The following is a 23,442-nucleotide window of genomic DNA, read 5'->3' as shown; positions in this document are numbered from 1 at the left end:
AAGACATCTAGTGAGTGAGGAAGAGCTCATCTCCTCCCAAAGTACCCCATTCCACTTTGCAATAGCTCTAGTTTTCAGGAAGTGCTCCCTTATAATGAGCTAAAGTCTATCCCTCTGTAACTTCTACTTGTTGCTCGTAGTTTTGTCCTCTGAGGTTAAGCAAAATGAGTCTGATCCTTCTTCCTCACATAGCTTTTCAGAAGCTTAGTCTAAACCTCCCACATTCTTCCAATCAAATTGCATGTCATGGTCCCCTGTCTCCTTACTAGTCCTCTAGACCCAAAAGTCATTTTCCACAGGGAGCCCTGGGACCTCCTGATCTGATATTCCCTATTCGGGAATCACTGACGCTCACAGATCTAAAGGAGTTATCACACCCCACAAAAAAATCTTAAGGAAATCCTACAGTCCTGGGAGAAAATTGTCCAGTTAATGGGTTTGAATTGTGGCACCTTTATACCCAAACCAAGCCTGCATGCCACAAGTAACAATGGAAATAGAAGAAGAAACCTGACCTCTCACAGTGACCAAGTCGCTCTTGGTGAATTCTGACGCCTCCAAGAAATTTCCAAAAGAGATCTTGGCCTGGCATTGAAAAATTAAAACATTGTCTTGTTCTTCTATTGGAAATTCCAGTGTCACGTAATTATTATGCAGTATCGTCTTTTCTTTTCTCTGCTTGCAGATATCCATTTCCAGTTTTTCAACTATAAAATATATTGGAGGCTTCTCCTCAGGAACAGCACACTCAACCGTCACCATCCCTCCTTCCATCACTTCCACCTTGTCCACTGTAACCCTGGGATTCGGTACTCCTTTGTGGAAAAAGAAAAATACATGAGTTTGGTCTGGAGTCATAGATTAGGCTCTCCTGGACTATTTGTGGTGGCCAGGTTAGTCTCAGGGTTGGCTTGAGGTTTTTTGTGGTTTTTTGGGATTTTTTTTGTTTTGTTTTGTTTTTGAGGCAATCAGGGTTAAGTGACTTGCCAAGGCTCACACAGCCAATAAGTGTCTGAGGTCAGATTTTAACTCAGGTCCTCGTGACTCCAGGGCAGGTGCTCTATCCATTGTGCCACCTAGTTGTTCCTTGACTTTTCTTAAACATTCAATTGAGTGCAACAACCTTTTATTAGTCCCATTTTAGGAGACTAATTCACCTTATGAAGTGCTATGAAGGAAACAGATAAAAAAGAAGCTTAAGACACAATCTATGCCTTCAAGAGCTCACAATTCTCCTAGGTAATAGATATGTAACTAGGATCGGAAGATCAGGGTAGGAAGACCCTGGTCCAAAATTTAAAGGGCACTGTCAAGTACCTGTACTCCTTTTGAAAGGTAGGAAAAAATACAAACCACCAAACATCTGAATTTAGCTCACACACCAAGGCACCCCTACACACACACACACACACACACACACACACACACAGTCCTCCCTTGATAGCAGCCACCCCAGAAATAGCCTTACAATATCCTATATCTTCTCGCCACACCTCAATTTCATTGCCCAGGTGCCAAAATCGCACAATTGAAATGATGAAAGAAAGACTAAGTCATAAAGACTAAAGTGAATATAAATCCAGTAACTAAAATGTATAGAACAGACAAAAGTGAGAGGTCAGAAATTGAAAACCCACATATTGACCGAAATTAGCAGGGAAGAATTTCACTGAGTACGTGACCCATGAAGAGGAAATACAATTTCAATACCAGGAACAGCTCAGCCCTGGGAGGTAAGAAGTACATGTGTGTGTGTGTGTGTGTGTGTGTGTGTGTGATATCTTAATTTTACAGATAAAATAACTGAATTATCCAAGGTCTATCAGTTGGTAAGTCTGGACTGGAACCCAGATTTCTTAACTCCAAATCCATCATGCTGCTTCTACATACTAGCCTATATATACCACCATACCATAGTGGAAGGGGTGGAAGTAAAGGAAAGTGGGGAAAGAAAGGGCTAATATGAATAAAGGTTGGAAGTCAAGAACCAGCAAGGTATTGTGAGAAATTATTATTATTTATTAATAGCTAATTATTTTGTTAGAGCCAAAGTTTTTCCCTTTTTCTACTTCCTCGTCTAGAAATCAACCAGTGTGGCAGAGATTTACCAAGACCAATCTAATCAGACAGTAAAAGAAATTCTAAGTTTGGGCTAATGGATGCATTCCTGCTCATCATGTTTGCTCAGACAGCTCTGGGGAAATGTTGCTTCTCCCTTTTGTCAGACAGGTGATATGGAAATTGATAACTCTCTTTGATCAAGATTTGGGTGATCCAAGTCACATACACCAAGACCCTCATTGAAATATAGCCCAGCCTCTCATCGTAATATTCATTTTCTCATTAATTGTTAACAGAGTTGATTGCCTCCCTCGAGAACACCTCCTCTTCCAAGAACATATAAACTGTGAGATCATCACCATGCGGGGTCTTTAGTCTAAGAGAGACATCCAAATGACCACCCTTTTATTAATAATGTGATGTAACTATTAATAAAATAGTTAAATTACCCAGAAATTTCATCTCTCAAACTTTTTAAACACCACAGTATCTTTGGGAGATGGTGAGAAGACCAGCATGACTCACTAAAAATATTTATATAGCTTTTTACAATTTACAAAATGTTTACCTCACAATAATGCTTATGAGCTAGATAATACAACTATTTGACCCCTTTTTACATATAAAGAAACTAAGATGCAGAGAGTTAAGTGACTTGTACTTCATCCAGTGGGTAGGAAATAAGAGTTTGGATTTTACCCATATCTCTGGACTCTTGAGTCAATGTTTTTCCATTATACTATGCTGTATCTATTATATACAGGGCAGCTGTCAGGGAATAAGATAAGATAATGTTGGATAGGTAAGATGAGAATAAAGAATTAATTTTTCATCTGATAGGCAATAGAGAATTATTGTAGGTCCTTAAGGTGGGGGTGGGGGGAATCTGTGCAAAATACATTGGATGGGGAGAGCCTGGAGAGAGTGAGATTGTTTGTGAAGTCATTTCAGTAATCTAATAATAGGGTGGCAGTGGGTAAGTGGCAATGAAAACAGAACAGAAAAGGAAAAATTGATTGGGCTGGTGGCAAGATTGCATAAACATAGTTCTTTCTGGAAGAATATATGAAAACAAAAGAACAGGCTTTGGGTCTCACTGGTTATCACCATGGTGATAGGCATTTTGTCAAAATATTTTGAAACTGTCAGCTAACATATCTTGTAATCAAAGAAAGTTAAGGACCAAAAACAGAAGGTTCTCCGGGAAGTCAGCCACTGTTGGTGGAGCTGGGAATTGGCCCAATTGCTCAGAAAAACATTTAGAATTATGTGAGAAAAGTGATTAATGTGTTCATATCCTTTAATCTAGCAATCTCTACTCTGAGGAAATCAAGCATAAAAATATAGTCCCATATATACCAAAATATTCATAGCAGCACTTTTTTTAAGTTAAAAAAAATTGAAAACAAAGTACGTATCTCAATTGGACTGAACAAACCATTATACTTTAATGTAATAGAATACACTATTCTATAAAAAGTATGATTATGAGAAAATCATAGAAATATAGGAACACACAAACTGATAGAGAATGAAATTAACAGATCCCAGAAAACAATCAATTATTCAATCAATCAACAAGTGTCCTATGCACTGGGGATACAAATACAAAAAATGAAGTAATCCATACTCTCAAGAAGCTTACATTCCAACAGAGGATAACACATATAGACTAAAATAATATAAATTAAAACAATACAAAAAAGCAGATGAACTCAGATTAAATGCAATGACTAATAGTGATTCTAGGTAAAATGAGTCTTTCTGACTTAAAGCCCGATATTCTATCCATTAAGTCACCTACCTAGCTTCCCCCAGTTATAGCTTATCTTCATTTAATCTTGTACTGTCTTCAAGATGGAGATTAACTGGTCTCTATGCTATATACATGGGCAATTTTAGGTAGCACAGTACATAGAGTGCTGGGCCTGGAGTCAGAAGGCTCATCTTCATGAGTTCAAATCTGGCCTCAGACACTTACTAGTTGTATGACCCTGGGCAAGTCACTTAGCCCTGTTTACCTTAGTTTCCTCATCTGTAAAATGAGCTGGAAAAGGAAATGGCAAACCATTTCAGCATCTTTGCCAAGAAAGACCCCAAATGGAATCATGAAGGGTCTGATACAACTGAAAACAACTTAACAACACAACAACGCTTTAGACATCTGTCATCCTTGTTTTTATCTAAGAAATATAGCTTCTTGACAATGTTATTTTCTATAACAAATTTTTTTTCCCAAAAAAACTTGACATATAAAGTGTCCTAACACCTACACTTACAAATTGTGTGAGCATGGATAAGTCACTTAAGGCTGTTTCCTCATATGTAAAATGGAGATAATAGTACTTACCTCACAGGGCAAAGTGCTTTGAGTAACTTTAGGTGCTATAAAATGTAAGATATTATTCATCTTGTTTCAACTCTTTATTCTCTTGTACCCCTTGTATCCAATGAGGTGCCAAGTCTTATTGATTCTACCCCAACATTACAACCTGAGTCAAGCCTTCCTTTCTGGGATTCTTACATATTACTGCTCTTCACATACTCTAGATTTTGGCCAAATTGGCCTATTTGCTGGTACTTATATACGGAATTCCATTTTCCACCTCCATAACTTTGCATATCTTCCTTAACTCTGCCTCGTAAGATTTTTATTTCCTTCTAAGTTCAGCTCAAGTTGTAACTCTTAAAGAGACCTTTCCCAATTCCCAAATTCTTGGTGTCTCCCAATTACTTTGTATATAAGTAAAATATCAGCGTCTTAGGGACAGGAATTGCTTCTCTTTTGTCTTTGTATCTCCAGTACTTGGCACAACTATTGGTATCTGAGCCCTCCCACATTCATCTTTTTTTTAAAATAAGGAGAATATGGGGCAGTTAGGTGGCACAGTGGATAAAGCACTGGCCCTGGATCCAGAAGGACCTGAGTTTAAATCTGGCCTCAGACACTTGACACTTACTAGCTGTTTAAAAACAAAAGAAAAAAGAAAGAAAATAAGGAGAATAATACTTGCATTACCTACTTCATAGGGTTGTTGTGAGGAAATAATATAGGGTTTTGTGCTATACAGATATTAGTTATTATCATTGTTATTTCCCAAAGACTTCTGCCAAAATGAGATAAGAGAATGGTAAAAAAGATCAGAGCTTCTGATTGCTAATGACAAACATCCCAAATACTTAGGGTTTACCCAGAACCACAGCTACGATGAGGTAACTAGGGCTTTGCACAAGAGCACTAAAATTTAGAGAATGCTGAATGCACTTGTACTACTTTTGCAGAATAGAAAACAACTGGACTTAATCCCTAATTAACAAAAATAACTAAAAGTAGAAGCTACAGAGTGGCATGTTTCCTCCTCCCCCCTAGAAAGGCCACATTCCAAGTGAACTCTGTCACAGTCCACCCCTCTATAGTCATCCCTCCATGGACAGTGGTCTCCATAGCATTGTCCCTGAGTTTGTCTCCTTCTACCCCAAGTGAGTCCCAGGCACCAAAATTATTAGTTATGACTAGGTTTACCTACCTATATCTGCCTGCTGAAAGAAAGATGAAATAAAGAAAGCAAAGAAAGGAAGGAAGGAAAGATGGAAGAATGGAAGGATAGAAGGAAGGAAAGAAGGGGTGCAGCTAGGTGGTGCAGTCAATAGAGCACTGGCCCTGGAGTCAGGAGGACTTGAGTTCAAATCTGACCTCAGACACTTGACACTTATTAGCTGTGTGATCCTGGGCAAGTCACTTAACCCCAATTACCTCAACAACAAAAAGAAAAGAAAAAAGGAAGGAAGGAAAGATAGAAAGAGAGAGAGAAAGAAAGAAGGAAATAAAGGAGAAGGGGAAGGAGAGAGGAAGGAAAGAAGGAAGGAGAAAGAAAAAGAAAGAAGGAAGGAAAAGAGGGGAGGGAAGAAGGGAAGGAGGGAGAAAGAAAAGAAAGGAAGGAAGAAAGAAAAGACACTCTTAGTTTTACTAATTTAATAGCTATCTCAAAGCACTCCAGGTACAAAAGTGGTTAATACTATAAAACAGACACAGGTACAGCTGCTTGAGGGTAATGCCTTTTCAGAAAAAGGTGGTCATCATAATAGCAGATATATAAGGACATAAAGTCTGTGTATGTCCTTTGAAATAGCACTGTAATGTAGTTGTTACAAGAATGCATAAGCTTATTTACTAAGGGATTCAAGGCTCGGAAGGGTCATGATCACATGGTTAGTAAGGGTTAGAGTCAAAATGAGTACCCAAGGCTCTTGATTCCATGTCTAGTGTTGTCTGGATAAAACTATGCTGCCTCCCCAGTCATTAAAACATCAAGATACAGGGGCAGCTAGGTGGCGCAGTGGATAAAGCACCAGCCTTGGAGTCAGGAGTACCTGAGTTCAAATCTGGCCTCAGACACTTGACACTTACTAGCTGTGTGACCCTGGGCAAGTCACTTAACCCTCATTGCCCTGCAAAAAACAAAAAAAAAAACAAAACAAAAAAATCAAGACACTCAAATCAATGAAGCCTGGAACCTTAGGTTTTAGAGCTTAGAGGGAGGGTCTGTCTACACATCTAGTCCAACCCTCTCATTTTGCAGATAAGGAAACTGAGGCTCAGGGAGGTTAAGTGATTTGCCTGAGGTAATACAGGTAAGGTCATCTGAGGTAAAATTTGAACCCAGGCCCACTGCCCCCCAGTGCTGTTGTTCTTTCCACTATACCACATTATGTCCAGACAGTTCAAAATGTTCCTGTTCCTCTTACATTCTCTGAGAGTCAGTGCTAGTTGATTAACTTTACATAGGCATGACTAACAAACTTAGGTTTCTGTTACTTTCGCAGCATCTCATGGTGATACACTTACCTTTTACTGAAACAGAGTAATCTTTTGTGGTTTTCTCCTTGTTGTTCAGAATCACAGTACATTTGTAATTCCCTCGGTCATATATCCGAGCAGCCTGAATAAAAATGGCCTCCTCTTTATTCTGGGAGGTAACGTTCTTGAGCAGAATGTCATCCTTATAAAATAGGACCTGGTGCTGAGACTGAAGCTTCGAGGTGCTGCTGATGTCCACGATGCATTTCAGGGTAAGGTTCTTTCCATTCTCCACCTCCCAACCTGGCTCTGCTTTCATCTCAATCATGTTGATGGTGAAAGCTGAATGTCGAAAGATTAGGGGGAAATCATTTCAGTAAGAAGTCACATTGTCCATTTGATGAATTGACTCTCACTTAATCTAGTCATACTTCAGATTCTTTTCCCAGGGTCATTAAGTCCTGAACCTCTGACCCTCTGACCCTCTGTAATTTAGTCTTGGAGAATTGCCTGGGGACTCTGAGAAGTTAAGTGATTTCTCGATGATCATACACAGTACTGTAAAAAAATTAATTATTAATAACTATAACTAACCTGGAAAAATTATATATAATTGGATTTATGAAAAATTATAGGTTTTGGAAAATTATAATTGGGCCGTAAGTCCCTTTTTGGTCGCCATTCAAATGTAAAATATTTTTAAATTGACTAGCCTAATTTGGGGGGCTAATCTGACTGGAGGACTAATCTGGGGACTTTTGACTATTTGGCTATCTGACTTCGTTAATTTAATGTGGGCCATTTATAAAGTTCCACCACACTGCTACCAAACTGATAAACTAAAGATTAAGAAGGCTATTAACTAAATAATCAAAGCAGAGTTTATTTATGAGATACTGTTGAAAATTAAGAATACAGGGAAATAAAATGTACAACCTGACTGCTTTCTTGCTGTCTCTTTCCCACCTGCTGCGCTTAGAACTTCTTGAATACAATAAGGGCCTTAGCCGCCTCCGGCCTCAGGGCACGTTACACTTTCCCTGATTTGTATTAAGGCCTGTAACCTTGTCAGCCCCGTCTCTCCTTTCCCTAACCGAACTCTTCTCCACCCTTGTCCACGCTCCCCTCTAGTCACCCCTCTCCAATCTTGTCTCTCTATCTAGTCTGTCCCCGAGTCTTCCTTTCTTCTCCTGTCTAACTCCCAGGTCTATATATACCTTTTCTTCTCTCCACTCAAATCTCGGGACTTCCTTTGCCCCCACAGACCAAGCTAATCCGCCAGCCAGGGCTGTGGCTGGTTTGGGGGGGGGGGTGCACTCCCACTTCTCTTGCCTCAGCACAGGCTATCTTTCAGATAGCTCCACTCAGATAGGAGGGAGCTGAGGGCTTTTTTTTTCCCCCTAGCTGTCTGACCTGGCGTCTTGTATAGCCCACGGGGCTTTTTCCGCTCAGCTGAAGCTGAGGAGGAGGGGGAGAGACCCTGAGGGCCTAAGGCTTTCTAATCTCAGCCTAAAGGTAGGGTCCCCAAATCAAAATAAATTTCCACAGTACGAATCAGAAACAAGGCTCCAATCTAGGTCTTATTGACTCCAGTATCAAATTTTTAACAACTACCCCATGCTACCTTTCTAGTTTGTCTTTATTTAAATAAAAATAGGGTGGGTCTGCACGGAGAACACCAAAACATTCTGGTCACCACTCGAAGCAAAGGCTTCAAAGAAAGATGGGTAATCCAAATGAAAATAGGTTTGTTTTCTGTTACTGCTCTTATTTTTGTGAAGTTTTGTGGTGGGGAGGAGTCACTTAATGAGGCCTAACCAAAAGGACTTGAACTTTCCAGTTTAGAAGGGGAAAGTTGAGAGAAGACGTGGTTGTATATAGTTCAATACTTCAAAGATCCACGCTTTCCTCAGGGTGGGTATCCTCTCTACCAATATAAATTGTGACTTCTTTCCCAATTTAATGATGGTCCTTAAGAGTTGCTATGGCTGAAAACTTCATTCCTCTATGGTACTTTGTGATCCTCAGAGGACAAACATATGGTCCATCACAGAGCTTGTTTAGAAACAAACAAAATAACCATTTGTTGCCATAGAAGATGTAAACATGGACATCTTAGTGACAGCCCCCACAATCATCACTTATTTCTCTCTGATCTTCATTCTTTTCCTAACTACTGTTTTTTTTTTCTCTGCTTGCTGCCTACAAATACAATCATTTACCCCAAACATAAAAGTCTTTCACCTGATCCAACCATCCCCTCAAGCTATCATCTTATATCTCTCCTCTCTTTTTTGGACCAACTACTAGGAAAAAAATTGTCTATATTTATTGACTTCATTTTCTCATCTCTCACCCACTTTTAGACTTTATAATCTAGCTTCTGTCTCATCATTTCTCTTTCCAAAAATAACAGTGATCATTAAATATCAAAATCTGCTGGCCTTTTCTCAGTCCTCATCTTTCTTGACCTCTCTACAGCATCTGACCCTGAAATTCCCAAAACATGTTACAGATATCCTTCTTCATGCACTCAAGGTCCAAACAGACTCTTTCTTACTGTTTTTCACATATGACATTCTATCTCTCAACTGTCCCCCATGCCTAGAATGTATTCCCTCTTCATATTAGCCTTTTAGAATCTCTAAGTTTCCTTCAAAATGCAGATGAAGTACCACCTTCTCCATGACGCTTTTCTTGTACCTCCCTCATTCTCTTTTTCTTTTTTTTTCTTTTTTCTTTTTTTTTGCGGGGCAATTGGGGTTAAGTGACTTGCCCAGGGTCACACAGCTAGTAAGTGTCAAGTGTCTGAGGCCAGATTTGAACTCAGGTACTCCTGAATCCAGGGCCAGTGCTTTATCCACTGTGCACCTAGCCGCCCCCTTCCCTCATTCTCAAATGACCTCATATCTATTTTGCATCTTTCTATATATGCAAGCATCTTGAAGTCAAAGACAGTTTCACCTTAGTTTTTGTATACCTAGTTATTGGCATATAAAAATAAATGCTTGCTGGTTGATCAATTGACATGTTTCCTAAATTCCAGTATATTTGAATGAGGAGTGCCCTTTGAAATTTAAACAAGGTAAGCTTAGAATTAATAAAATCAATCAATCAAAAGCATTTATGAAGCATCTACCACAGACAAAATATGGCCACGGACCAAATATGACCAGGTCTACTTTTGTACGGCCCACCATAAAAATATAAAAATAATTTAGGTCATAGGCATACAAAAGCAGGCATTGGACAGGATTTGGCTGGCCAACTCCTAGTTTACCAAGTTCCAGGTATCTTGATAGGAGTTAAGGATAAAAAGATAAAGAACGAACAATCTCTTCTTTGAAAAAATTATATTTAATAATAAATACACATATGGATAGATGGATGGATGGATGAATAAATCATTTATCAAATAAGGCCTTACTGTGTTACCAAGCACAGTACCAAGTGCTAAGGATACACATCCCAAAGTAAAGAATCCCTGGAACTAACTTTCTAATAGGGGAATATAATATACATAGAGGAGTAGAGGCTGAAGAAGGGCACTTTGGTCTGGAAAATTATAGGGATGGTAAGTAGGACCATAGGGGAGTAGATTGACATGTCACATCCAGGAACAATGGCCAAGATGATTTCATCCAGTTCCAAAACTGGAGATTGGTATGGGGGGTGGGCAGTTGTTAAAAGAATGGATATAGGGGCAGCTAGATGGCGCAGTGGATAGAGCACTGGCCCTGGAGTCTAGAGGACCTAGGTTCAAATCCAACCTCAGACACTTGAGACTAGCTGTGTGACACTGGGCAAGTCACTTAACCCCAATTGCCTCACAAAAAAAAAAAAAGAATGGATATAGAAATATATACAGAATAAGGACAAAGAGAATAAACACTAAAAAGTTATATAAAAGGTAGTTGGGGAGGAAGGACACTAGCAGTTGGAGGGGAGAGACAGCAAAGATCAGGTAAGGATTCATGCTGAGGACTGTGCAAAACCTGCATCTTGAAAGAAGAGAATGATTCTGTGAGGTTGAGGTGAGGGAAGAGTACATTCTTGACTTAAGAAACAAAGGCATATAAAAAAAATTTTAAAAAGAGGAAAGAAACAAAGGCATAGAGATGGGAGATAGGGGAACAGATACGTGAGGAAAAGAAAGGACTGTTTGACTAGATCAGCAGTGTAGGAGAAGAAGTAATGTCCAGTGAGACTAGAAAGATAAATTTGGGGCCAGACTGTGAAAGGCGTACAAGCTAAACAGGGTTTATGTTTTACTCTGGAGAAAATAGGGGGCCATTGGACTTTCTTGAAAAGGCAAGTAACAGGGAAAATCACTTTGGCAGCAATGTGGGGAGGGAGAGAGGCAGAGAATAAGCACTTATTAAGTACCTACTATGTGCCATGCACTGTGCTAAGCACTTTACAAATATTATCTCATTTACTTATTAATCCTGATTTTACAGTCGAGGAAACTGAGGCATATAGAGGTTAAGTGACTTACCAGGGACATACAGCCATTAAGTGTGGACTGAGGGGCGGCTAGGTGGTGCAGTGGATAAAGCACCAGCCCTGGATTCAGGAGTACCTGAGTTCAAATCTGGCCTCAGACACTTGACACTTACCAGCTGTGTGACCCTGGGCAAGTCACTTAACCCCATTGCCCTGCAAAAAAAAAAAAGAAAGAAAGAAAGTGTGGACTGAGCATGGCCTGAGGTGGAGAGAAACTAGAGAGCAATGAGAAAGACATCTCAATAATCTAATGAGGGTGATGTGGCCCTGAACTGTGTGAGTAAAGAGGGATAGAGTTGAATTCGAGTGATGATGTAGAAGCAGAAAAAGCAAGATTTGGCAACTGATTGGTTATATGGGGTGAAGAAAAGTGAAGAGTTGAGGATAACGCCATGCTTACAAGTCTGGGAAACTGAAGAATGGTAGTACCTTCAATAAAAATAGGGAAGTTTGGAATAGCATAAGTTGGGAGGGAAGATAATGAATTCCATTTATTTCACACAACACGCAATCAACTTAGGGAACTCATTATATGCAGACCCAAGCAGAAGAAAAGGCAGGAAAAAATAGATTCCAAAAGGCCTTGAACAAAATTTGAATGACAGCAATAAATGGCCACTAGGTAGGAACCACTGGCATATAGATGAACATAAAGGCTAGTTTCAAAAAGGCTGTCCTTCCCCTTTAATATCTTACATCCTTTGCAATCACTACTGGCAAAAAAGAAAAAAAAAAACTGGCTCTCATCTATAATGGAAGCTGCCCATGTTCTCATGTTCCTCTGCCTGATGTGTGAGCTCTATTTTTTTGTTCTTATTCCCCAAAATAAGGATTCTACCACCTGGTCCCCCCTACCAACCATGGATGAGCTTAGGAAGCTTTGTGGCATATTAGAGAGTTAACTCTTTGATTCCAGAACAATTGCATAGATTTTTTTGTGCACTCTATGAACCTGCTTAGTTAAATTGATTTAGACTGAACATTGGAGTGGCCAGCTGGTTTTCATCCTGAGTGGGCACCCAACAGCTGCATTTTCTTATTCAGTCAGTCAAAAAGGTTTTATTAAATGCTTCTTATGTGCCAGATACAGTGTTAAGCATTTGGGGATACAAAGAAATGCAAAAAATATTCCCTACCCTCAAGGAGTTAATAGTCTGGTTTTTTTGAGTTTTGGGGTTTTTTGTTTTGGTTTGGTTTTGTGAGGCAGTGAGGGTTAAGTGACTTGTCCAGGGTCACACAGCTAGTAAGTGTCAAGTGTCTGAGACTGGATTTGAACTCAGGTCCTCCTGAATCCAGGGCCAGTGCTTTATCCACTGCACCACCTAGCTGCCCCCATGGAGTTAATAATCTAACAGAGAAGAAAACATGTAAACAACTACGTAAAAAAAGACGAAGATAGGATAAACAACAGAGAGAGAGCGCTAGCATTAAGAGGGATAGGGAAAAGGTTTTTGCTAAGCAGAGATCTTTGACTGGGATTTGAAGTCAGAAAAGCCATGAAGCAGAGATGGAGGGAGAGAGCAAGAGAGAGAGAGAGAGAGAGCAAACCAAGCAGGGAGGTCAGCCAGCAAAAACCCTCCTGATGGAGTGATATAGAATCTTGTGCAAGGAATAGCAAGGAAACCAATGTTACCTGGTCATGGAGGACAGCAGTATTATTATCACTAAATTCTTTGACCAGACAACAAGAAATACCTGTTGAATGAAGGCTCCATCTTGCTAAGACTCATAAGACCTCAAATTAGAGGTCTTAGATTTAGAAATAGAAGGGGCCTTAGGAAGTCATCTAGTCCAACACTCTGATTTTACAGTAGAGGAAAATAAGACCCAAAGAAATGAAGTTTCTAATCATACAAGTAGTAATGGGACAGAGTGGAAATTCAAACCCAGATGCTCTGACCTAGTCCTCTTTCCACCACCCTTCCTGATAGAGTCCATTTTTCAGACACAAATATGTCAATGAAGTGTATTCTCTTCTTGGAAAAGCTGGAAACATAATTTTCCATAGGGCTATAGGAGCACAGCTAGAAATGCAAGCCTCTAAAGAACAGCTGCATATTCTAGAAACTAATGAAGAGTTTTCTCCTTGAAAGAATTGGGAGGGGAGGACCAGAGCAAAGAAAATTGAAAGATTCAAAGATTTTAGAATTGAAAGATTCATCATAATAATGATGGTGAATTTATAATTAATTTATGAAATTCTGATGTGGGGCAGGTGTAACTGGTTCTTTGGGTACTCCCTGAGAAAAACTATGATGGATGGCAGGGAATGAGGCTGCAGTCACACAGAGAGTACAGAGATAAGGAGTGAAAAGGGATACAGAGGCAGATGGTGTGGGGGATATGGTTGTAAAGGAAGGAAGGAAGGGGGCAGCTAGATGGTGCAGTGGATAAAGCACTGGCCCTGGATTCAGGAGGACCTAAATTCAAATCCGGCCTCAGACACTTGACACTTACTAGCTGTGTGATCCTGGGCAAGTCACTTAAGCCTCATTGCCCAGCAAAAATTTTTTAAAAAAGGAAGGCAGGCAGCATGGGGAAGAAAATAGAGAAATGGAGAGTCACAAATAATCTCTCATGCAACCATGGATTAGAGTTAGGAGCACTCAAATAGCACACACCTTTAGGAGAGGGAAGAGTGCTCAGGAATTTGGGGTTTCATTCTTATAGGGTTTTTTGGGGTGAACAGACTAACTCTTATCTGTATCACCTTGGGGTTAGTTCATTAACACATCCAAATCATCTCAAAGTGGTCAAGAAAACTTTAAAATTAATATGTCCACCTCATCTCAAATTACCAGCTCCTTTTGGTAAGATTTATACATCACACCAGTCCTGGAGTCAGGAGGACCTGAGTTCAAATCCGGCCTCAGACACTTGACACTAACTGTATAACCCTGGACAAGTCACTTAACCCTCATTGCCCCGCAAAAAAAAAAAAAAAAAAAAAAAAAGATTTATACATCACAGGACCAAAAGTCCCTGACAGTAAAGCCTACATGGCTTCTCCTAATTCAGCACATATTTACTAGTATATGATTTTTTTTTTGGTTATTAGATGACACAATTTATAAATTATTCTCCTTTGGTTTTTGAGATGTCTAGGTTCCCCTTTGCAATCTTACTTCCTGCTATGGCTATCATACACTGGCTACTTATAAACTTATACAAAGGTACTAGACACTAAGGTCTTTTCTCAAACTAAATTGCCAAGCATGTTCGAATGCCAACTGTGTGTTTACCTAAAAGACTATTTTACAGAGAACTCACACAAGGTGGGCACTCACATGGAGGTCAAAAGAAATGATACAAGGACACTTTTGAGGTCTCTCTGAAGAACTTTGGGATCGATTATGAGACATGGAAGACAGTGCCACAGGACTGCCCAACATGGAGTGTGAGCATCAAAAAAGGTCTGTCCTCTATAGGCAAAGCAGAATTGCAGTAGCTCAAAAGAAATGTAAAATGCATAAATTTAGAGCCATCTCCAGTCCAAATGTTCATATGGACTATTTATGCCCAATTTGTGGTATAGAGTTCATATTAGTCTGATCAATTACAGTCCCACACACTGAATCTTGACCCCAACATAGTGATGTCATTTTGGCCCTTTTCAAGCACTAAGGACCACAACCAAACAACTTATAAACTATACTGACTGGGGGTGAGGAGGTCGGGGGTGGGGGGGAGGGGGGTGGTGTTGGGTTGGGGGGACCAGAAGATACAATTTTAACATAATAATGACAACTAGCATTTATATAGTGCTTTAAGGTCTGTAAAGTACTTTACAAATATTATCTTACTTTATCCTCACAACAATTCTAGGAGGTAGGTGCTATTATTACCCTCATTTCACAGGTAAGAAAGTTGAGGCTGGAAGAAGTTAAATGACTTGCCGAGGGTTACACTGCTAGTAAGTATCTGAGGCTGTATTTTAACTGTATTTTCCTGATTCCAGGTCCAGCATTCTGTCTTCCCCTGAGCCACCTAGCTAGTTTTCATAAAGCATTTGAATGGTTAAAAGACTTTTGTCCTTGAAAGAAGAAGGGGAAGTATTGGGGAAGAAGAAGGAAAGATGTAGAAGGGACGCAATAATTTTTAGGATGTGAGAGAGGGATTAGACTTCTGCTTGACGCCAGAGCCAAGACTAGTGGGTGAAAGTTATAGAAGGTTAAAATAGGGTATCCCAAAAGTCTTAGTGAATTTTAAAGTTTTAATAATTATTAATTTAATAGCCCTAAGCTATTAAAGGGAAGAGCAGAGTATAGAGTGCTGGGCCTAAAGTCAGGAAGACTCATCTTCCTGAGTTCAAATCTGGCCTCAGACACTTACTAGCTGTGTGACCCTGGGCAAGTCACTTCACCCTGTTTGCCTCAGTTTCCTCATCTGTAAAATGAGCTGAAGAAAGAAATAGTAAACCACTCCAGCATATCTCTGCCAAAAGGGGTCACGAAAAGTAGGACATGACAGAAAAAAAACCCTAAACAACAATAAGCTATTAAAGCTCAAAACTGAACAAAGGTGTTTGGGACGTCCTGTATGAGAGAAAAATTCCTAATAATCAGAGCTGTTTTAAAAAATGGAATGGACTGACCTAAGATCTTATCACTAGAAGTCTTCAAAGAGAGGTCAGAGGGACCGTTTTTAGATGGTGTAGATAAGATTCATGTTTTGCATAAGAATTGAATGAAAGGAGCTCTAAAATCTATCTATCACAGCTCTGGGATTCAGTGGTTCCCTAATCTATGGCTCTTCTCTCCTCTTCCCAGTTCTCAAGGAGGAGCAGTGGCCAGGGTCTGTGCCTGGTGGAACACCATGACATATGCCATCAGCCAGCAGCTAAGGCATGGGCTTTACTTAAGAATCAGGCCTATCTGTTGTACAAACATTGATGTCAGGGGCTCTGGTAAGTGTCTCCCTCTCTTCCTGGGTCCCATCTCTCTTTTCTTTTTTCTTTTGTGGCTACTTGGCAACAAGATTGTGGGCCTGGTGCCAGAAGAGCAACCAGGGACAAACCCCTAACTACCCCCACTCTCCACTGCCCTCCTCCATTGTTGTTTTTGTTTCTTTGTTGTTTTTGGTGAGGCAATTGGGGTTAAGTGACTTGCCCAGGGTCACACAGCTAGTGAGTGTCAAGTTTCTGAGGCCAGATTTGAACTCAGGTCCTCCTGAATCCAGGGCCAGTGCTCTATCCACTGCACCACCTAGCTGCCCCCTCCATTGTTCTTCGATGTCTGCATCCCCACCCAACTTTCTGGACTTAAATGATATCCCACACAATTACTCATTCAAATATGCAGCTGGTCAATTCTGTTAGTTTAGAGACAAATCTTATAAGGTTGAAGTCATGTTTTTCAATTGCCAGGGGAACCAGTTAATTTTCTCAGCTGCATGACTACAAACTGTGTCCCTGGCCCCAGTCAGCCATCTCACTGACTCATGTTAGGAAACCCACTGAGATGAAATCAGTGGGTCCAGTCAAGTGGCTCTCTTCCTCTCCTAATTACTAGGGAAAGGGGAATCCTAAACTATCTCGAGCGAAGAACAAATGTCCTTCTGGTTATGGATTGAAATCATTTTAAAATGTCAGAACTGAAAGAGGCTTTAGAGATCACCTGGTCCAGTTACCTCATTTTACCAAGGAGGAAACTGAAGCCTAAAAAGAAGTGACTAGTCTAAATGTGCATTGCTGTTGTTGTCATTGTTTAATCATTTCGGTTGTGTCTGACTCTTTGTGATCCCCTTTTTTGGTGGGTGAGGGGAGGTGTTTCTTAGCAAAGATACTAGTTTGCCATTTTCCTCTCCAGCTCATTTTACAGATGAGGAAATTGAGGCAAACAGGGTTAAGTGACTTGCCTAAAGTCACACAGCAAGTAAGGTGTCTGAGGCCAGATTTGAACTCAAGTCTTCCTGACTCCAGGCCCAGCTCTATCCACTGTGCCACCCAGCTGCCCTAAGTGTGCATTGCTACATAAATTAAAAACAGAAGAGCCATGAGGAGCCTTTAATTCCTGGGAATTTTTACCAAACATACCAAGACCATGCACAAGGATAGCATTTCCATTTTTCAAAGGACTTTCTGCCCTCATCTATCAACAAGCATTTACTGAATATCTTCTGTGTTTTGGATGCTGTGGTAGGCCCTGAGAAAGTAAATATAAAACTGAAACAGTCCCAGCCTCTAAGGAATGTATATGCTGATAGAAAGAAGAGATTGGATAGATAGATAGATTAGATTGATAGATTATAGATAGATAATATAGATGTTAGGTAGGTAGATAGAGATAGATGATAGGTAGATAGAAAGATGATAGATTAGATAGATAGATAGATAGATAGATAGATAGATAGATAGATAGATAGATAGATAGATAGATAGATAGATAGATAGATGAGAGATGAGAGATAGATGAGAGAAAGGGAGAGATTGATAGATTGATAGAAAGAAAGAGCAAGAGAGAGAGAGCGAGAGAGAGGCATACATCTATACACATATAAACATACACAAATCACAGACAAAATACAGATTCAAGGTTTGGTGGGAAAAGCAGTTTGGGGTGCCAGGAAAGGTTCCATGCAGAAGGTGATTCCTGAGCCCAGACTTGAAGGAAACCAGAGATTCTAAAAGATGGAGATGAAGAAGGAGAACATTCCAGACCTGGAGGACACTCCCTCAGAAGTGATTAGGGCAGATTAAATTGTTCCCATTTTATGGAGAGGGAAAGAAGATTGTAAAACCAGAGACCTGTATTCTAATCCCTATGCCAACCACGAATTCACTGCATAATCTTAAAGAACTCACTTCTGTTTTCTGGAGCTTAGTATCCTCATCTGTCAAATCAAGATAATAATACTTGCTTAACTTAACCTTCCTAGGTTGTCATAGAAATCAAATATGGGGGAAGGTACTTTGGAAAGTATAAAGAGTACTGAATGCTTACCCTTAAAACACACACACATACACACAGATCTAGGATTAGAAGAGACTTAAAAGGTCATGAAGCTCAATTCCTTCATTTTACAGATGAGAAAACTGAGACACAGACATGAACTGACTTGCCTCCAGTCACATAACTGATAATTGTCTGAGACAGGATTTGATTCCAGTGCTTCCCAACTCTAACTCCCCTGCCGTCCCTGCTATTCCACACTGCTTCCCCAGAAGACACTCAAGTAATCTGAACTCAAAGGCCAATTTAACAGCAACACATTTTCACCCATTTTTCTGGAGCCTCAGTTTTACTTCCTCCCCATTCAGCAATTGGAACTCTACCCTCTACCCTATATAAAGTCCTCTTTTCTTGTTCCCAGACTTACTTAAATAATGCCAAACTCTTTCAAAATACTAAAACAAATCCCTCATTTCAGATATATTTCATTATCCCAAACTAAATTTCCATATGTGTAATTTTCACTTTATCAATACACTAGACTTCAATGATACACACACCCGATACACATACACACCTTATTCTTCCTAATCACAACATTCTGAGTTGCCTGGGGTCGGGATCGAACATAAACCCAATCAATTATTTGTGAAGAAGAAAAAAAATCACAGCAATGATTAATCACTTAAAACTCTGCTCCTGTCTAAAAAAAACCCCTTTGTGTGTTGAATGGGAGTGAGGTTGGCAGTAGAAAGAGAAAATAAAGATTACGAGGTGGCTCATTTTTTCTACTTTCTTCCAAAACCAAACAGCTGCCCACTTAGAATTAGAATTTTCATGACATTTCCAACATTATTGTTAAATGCAAGTGTTTGGGACTAAGGGAAATAAAACACATTTTTTTCTTACATGGGTGCAAATAGAATCATACTTTTATATCTCTTTCTGATCTTCCAAAAGAGGAACTTGTAACCTTTTAGCCATCTGTTAAAATTGTCAACAAATCAGTCTAATTTTAATTTATAAAATTCCCAACTAGGCAATTTGGTATAGCAGAAAGAGAACTCCCTGACCTCCCTGTCTTCAGTTCCCTCATCTGCCAAATGAATGAGTTAAACTACACCACCTCCAAACTCTTTGGCTCTAAATCTATGATCCTAGACAAGATCCTGGACAAGACAAAAGGTGGACAGGGGAAGGTAGAAAATTCCACAACTTACAGTTTTCTTGACCTTTCAGTCTTGGACCTGAAAAAAAAAAAAAAAAGACAAAGTGTCACTATCTCAGAAGCTTCACATCCTACGAAATTTCAGGAACTAAGATGAAAATAAAAACTTACAGAACCAAAGCATCCCCAGAAGAGCCAGATACATCTTGTCTTGGAGTAATAGTTCCCCAATCTAGAACCTGGGAGTGCTCATTCGCTGACGATTAAGTGCGACCAAGGGAGCTGGTAAGAAGGGTTGTCTTCAAAAGAAGCAAAAGATAAGTAAGCCTTAGTGCGAAAAGTTAAGATTCACCCTTGGAAGGTTTTTCCCCTTTGTGAATAGCAAACGGCCTGTGGCTCTCTGGTCAGGTAATAGCTGCCATTACTGGAAACTGGAAACAATGAGCTTCTGGCCGGGATTGATAGCTACTCAGGAAATGACTGGCCTTTTCCTGAGGGGCTGCTGAACTAATTTTCTTTGTTTAGTTTCTTAAAGTATATTTGAAAACAAGAAGCACAAATGACATTTGTCTTGGCACACCTGTCAATCTTCCTTTTGACTCCCCGCCACCTTCACACTACCTCATTTTCTAATGAAGGGACCTTCCAGTTTCTTTCTACTTCAACCCAGGGAGATTTCTCCCCTGATTGACAGAAAGATCTCTCTTCCCCTTTTACTATTCTCATTTTAAAGTAGGCATAAATCTAGATTTAAAAATTTTCCTTACTGCTAAGCCCTTGGTAGGGAAAAAAAAGTCTTGGTTTGCTTCGCCAGAGTCATCAGGGTTTGCTAATAAATCATAATATTGCATCTGTGTAACTCTGCATGGTTAAAAAGTACATTACAATACTGGGAGATTCACTGTTATCATCATTTTACAGAGGAGGAGACTGAGGCTAAGAAAGGTGCCCAAGAGTGACAGGGACAGAACTCAAATTCAAGGACTTTAAATTCCATTAATTTTCCACTATGATGAAATTTTCCCCTCCTCTACTAAGGAAATGAAGCCATGGTAGGTGAGGCTGATGGAGGTGGAGGTCAGGAGAGGCTGGGGGGAGGTGTATATGATCAAGTGCTCCAGCCTCAGAAGAGTTCACCTGGAAGTGAGGTGCAGAAGACTTGTATGAAATTTTAATTCATTATTCTTGCAAACTAGTTGCTAAGTTCAAGTGCCGTTAGCACCTTCTAGTCTTGTGCACCCTGTAGTAAAACTGGTTCCCCATCTTCTGGTTCACCTTGCTTTGAGGATAAGTTCCATTCCTTTTTCCTGTAGCTCCTTCCTAGTAACTGTTAACAGTGTCTTACAAGTTAGGTTACGGGGATAAACCTCTGAATCAAGAGCTGGACCCTTGATTTTATGCAGCATAAGGCAAGTATCAAGATATGATGATTTTCTGACCCTAGACTTAAAATCTAGGAAATAATTCACCATACCTTTCCACATCTAATAGTCTACTCTATTGTACCTCTAATATTCAGACCCAACTGAGGTTTGATTAAAAAAAGAAAAGCAGTTGAACATTGTGTGATGATCAACTGTGATAGACTTAGCTCTTCTCAGCAATACAGTGATCCAATACAATTCCAAAAAACTCATGATGGAAAAGCTCTCCACATCCAGCAAAAGAACTATGGAATCAGAATGCAGATCAAAGCTTACTGTTTTCACTTTCGTTGCTGTTGTTGGTTTTTGTTTCTTATTTCTTGTGATTTTTTCCCTTTTGTTCTGATTTTCTCTCACAACATGACTAATGTGGAAATATGTTTAACGTGATTGTACTATATAACCTATATCAGATTGCTTGCTGGCTTTGGGAGGGGGGAAGGAGAAAAGTTTGGAACTCAAAATCTTACAAACATGAATGTTGAAAATTATCTTTACAAGTAATTGTAGAAAAATAAAATACTATTTTTTAAAAGGGGGGCAAAAACATTTGAAGAGCTGAGAATAATACTTAACCCATTTGTTTCTGAATGGTATAACAAAATTGGTTTTCCCTCCTGTTCTACATTCCAGCTCACCATCCAACCAAAAGAAACAAACAAAAAAGGATTTGATTTGAATTTTCAAAAGAATAAAGTCCCAGAAGAATTTGGGGGGGAGGGGGGCAATAAGGGTTAAGTGACTTGCCCAGGGTCACATAGCTAGTATGTCCCAGAAGAATTAAAGAAATGCTGGCGATTTCCAGAACCAGTAGAATAAGTGGCTTTGGGGAGCTTTTGATGAGATTGGTAAGCATCTGGGAGTAAATAGGCTGACATGCTATGGATCCAAAGTAAACTTCTAAAACTTATGTCGTTCTTTCACATGCTGAAAAAAAAAACCCTTTATAATTCCATTGGAATATAATCGCTCATTTCAATAATAAACTTTGAAGTTTGAAAGTAAAAACAGAAAAGACGTTTCCTGATACAGTGAGGACTGTTTTAAAGTGCTAGGGAAGTTATCAGCACACAGCAGTGATAACTTACTCTGATGTCCACAGTCAAGGGAACATAAACATTGAAAAGTCTAAGCCTCCCTGCTCCGTTTCCCATTTTCTACATTTCTCTGTGTTTGCCTTTCTCTACTTATACAACTCGATGTTCCTGTGTCCATCGGGTTTTGTGTCTCGTTGTCTCCATTTGTCTGTGTGTGCATATATGGTGGTTTGGGGTGGGGGGGGCTTGTTTCTTGCTGTGTCTGTGTGTCTGCTTATTGTTCTCCCTTCCTTCAATCAAATGCAAAATATGTAAAAGAGGGGTGGATTTCTGTGTGTGTGTGTATGTGTGTGTGTGTGCGCGCGCGCGCGCTCGCACACGTGCTCGAGTACCCTACATTCTGCTTGGGGGGAGAGACAATATGTACACATGTAATAATATATACATAGTATCATCTTAGTGCTATCAAGGAAATCAGAACAGTAGAGATGGCTGCCTGTTGATTCTGACGGAAATCACACCAGCATTTTCCTCCTCAATCCTCCAGGGATTTGCCCTCACCTAGGGACTAATTGAAGGGGTCTAATGTGACTCATACATTCATTCTCCCAGATTAAAAAATGGCAGGCCACTGGAGAATGCATTAACACTGAACAGTGTGTTTGCGTGTGCCTGTGCATGTGCGTGTGTGTGTGTGTGTGTGTGTGTGTGTTTGGATATGGGGGGGGAGGGAGTTGAAGTAACTGAGCTGAAGACTGTCTACAGTGAAAGGGGAAGTTGTTCAGCTGTGAGAGTTAGTGCCAGACTCCAGAGCCAGAGCTGTGTGGACAGATTAATATATGATATGATATGATATGATATGATATGACATGATATGATATGATATGATATGATATGATATGATATGATATGATATATGATATTGAAAAGGGTGGGATTACTAGAACCAGCCCTAGTGTGCATGCTCTTAGAGAAGGTTTGGTGATATGTGTAGGCATCAAGGAAGAAGTAAAAAATAAAAAGTTGAAAAGTAGAGGAAGAAAGAGACAGAGACACTGAAATAATCATTACATGAATGAAATGTGCTCAAACATATCAGAGAAGAGCCATAAGGGAGCCCTTGTGATGGGGATTTACAACTATGGTGTTTTGCCAGAGCTTTTCTCTGCTGGGAGACTCAGAGCTAAAGAAAAAGAACTACTGATTATTTTTTTTTATAATTTTTCAAGGCAGAGGGAATTCTAATACAGGATCTCTCTCTCTCTCTCTCTCTCTCTCTCTCTCTCTCTCTCTCTCTCTCTCTCTCTCTCTCTCTCTCTCTCTCTCTCTCCTAGGTAGTGTCAGTAGTCTTTTTGGCAGGGGGAAGAGAGGATAGTGGCTCTGTGTCTAGACTCATATTGGAGTCAAGGGTGTTCTTCCTTTCTTCCTTTCTTTTTCCTTCCTTTTTTCTTTCTTTCTCCCTTCCTTCCTTTCTTTCAAATTCATTTTTTATTTATTTGTTTGTTCATTTTTATCCCAGGACTTGTTTTGACAGGAAACTCCCTCCCAAAGGGTGGGA

At 39.8% G+C, this 23,442-nt stretch overlaps 1 protein-coding gene across 11 annotated transcripts in view; it reads right to left on the bottom strand.

Moving 5' to 3' along the window:
• The window catches only part of PECAM1 (platelet and endothelial cell adhesion molecule 1), a 102,727-nt gene extending 82,890 nt beyond the window's left edge, over nt 1-19,837 (bottom strand). For all 11 annotated transcript variants that reach the window (XM_043964374.1, XM_043964376.1, XM_043964378.1 and 8 more), the window contains exons 1-4: nt 19,595-19,837; nt 19,476-19,502; nt 6,908-7,201; nt 516-815 (exon numbers count right to left, since the gene is read on the bottom strand). In XM_043964374.1, coding sequence (XP_043820309.1) covers nt 516-815; nt 6,908-7,201; nt 19,476-19,502; nt 19,595-19,628 — 655 coding nt within the window. In that variant the 5' untranslated portion in view covers nt 19,629-19,837. The remainder of the gene's footprint in view (nt 1-515; nt 816-6,907; nt 7,202-19,475; nt 19,503-19,594) is intronic.
• Between the last annotated feature and the right edge of the window lie 3,605 nt (nt 19,838-23,442).

The sequence above is a fragment of the Dromiciops gliroides genome, chromosome 4, assembly GCF_019393635.1.
Source record: "Dromiciops gliroides isolate mDroGli1 chromosome 4, mDroGli1.pri, whole genome shotgun sequence".
NCBI lineage: Eukaryota > Metazoa > Chordata > Mammalia > Microbiotheria > Microbiotheriidae > Dromiciops > Dromiciops gliroides.
This window is presented reverse-complemented; position numbering and strand designations above follow the sequence as displayed.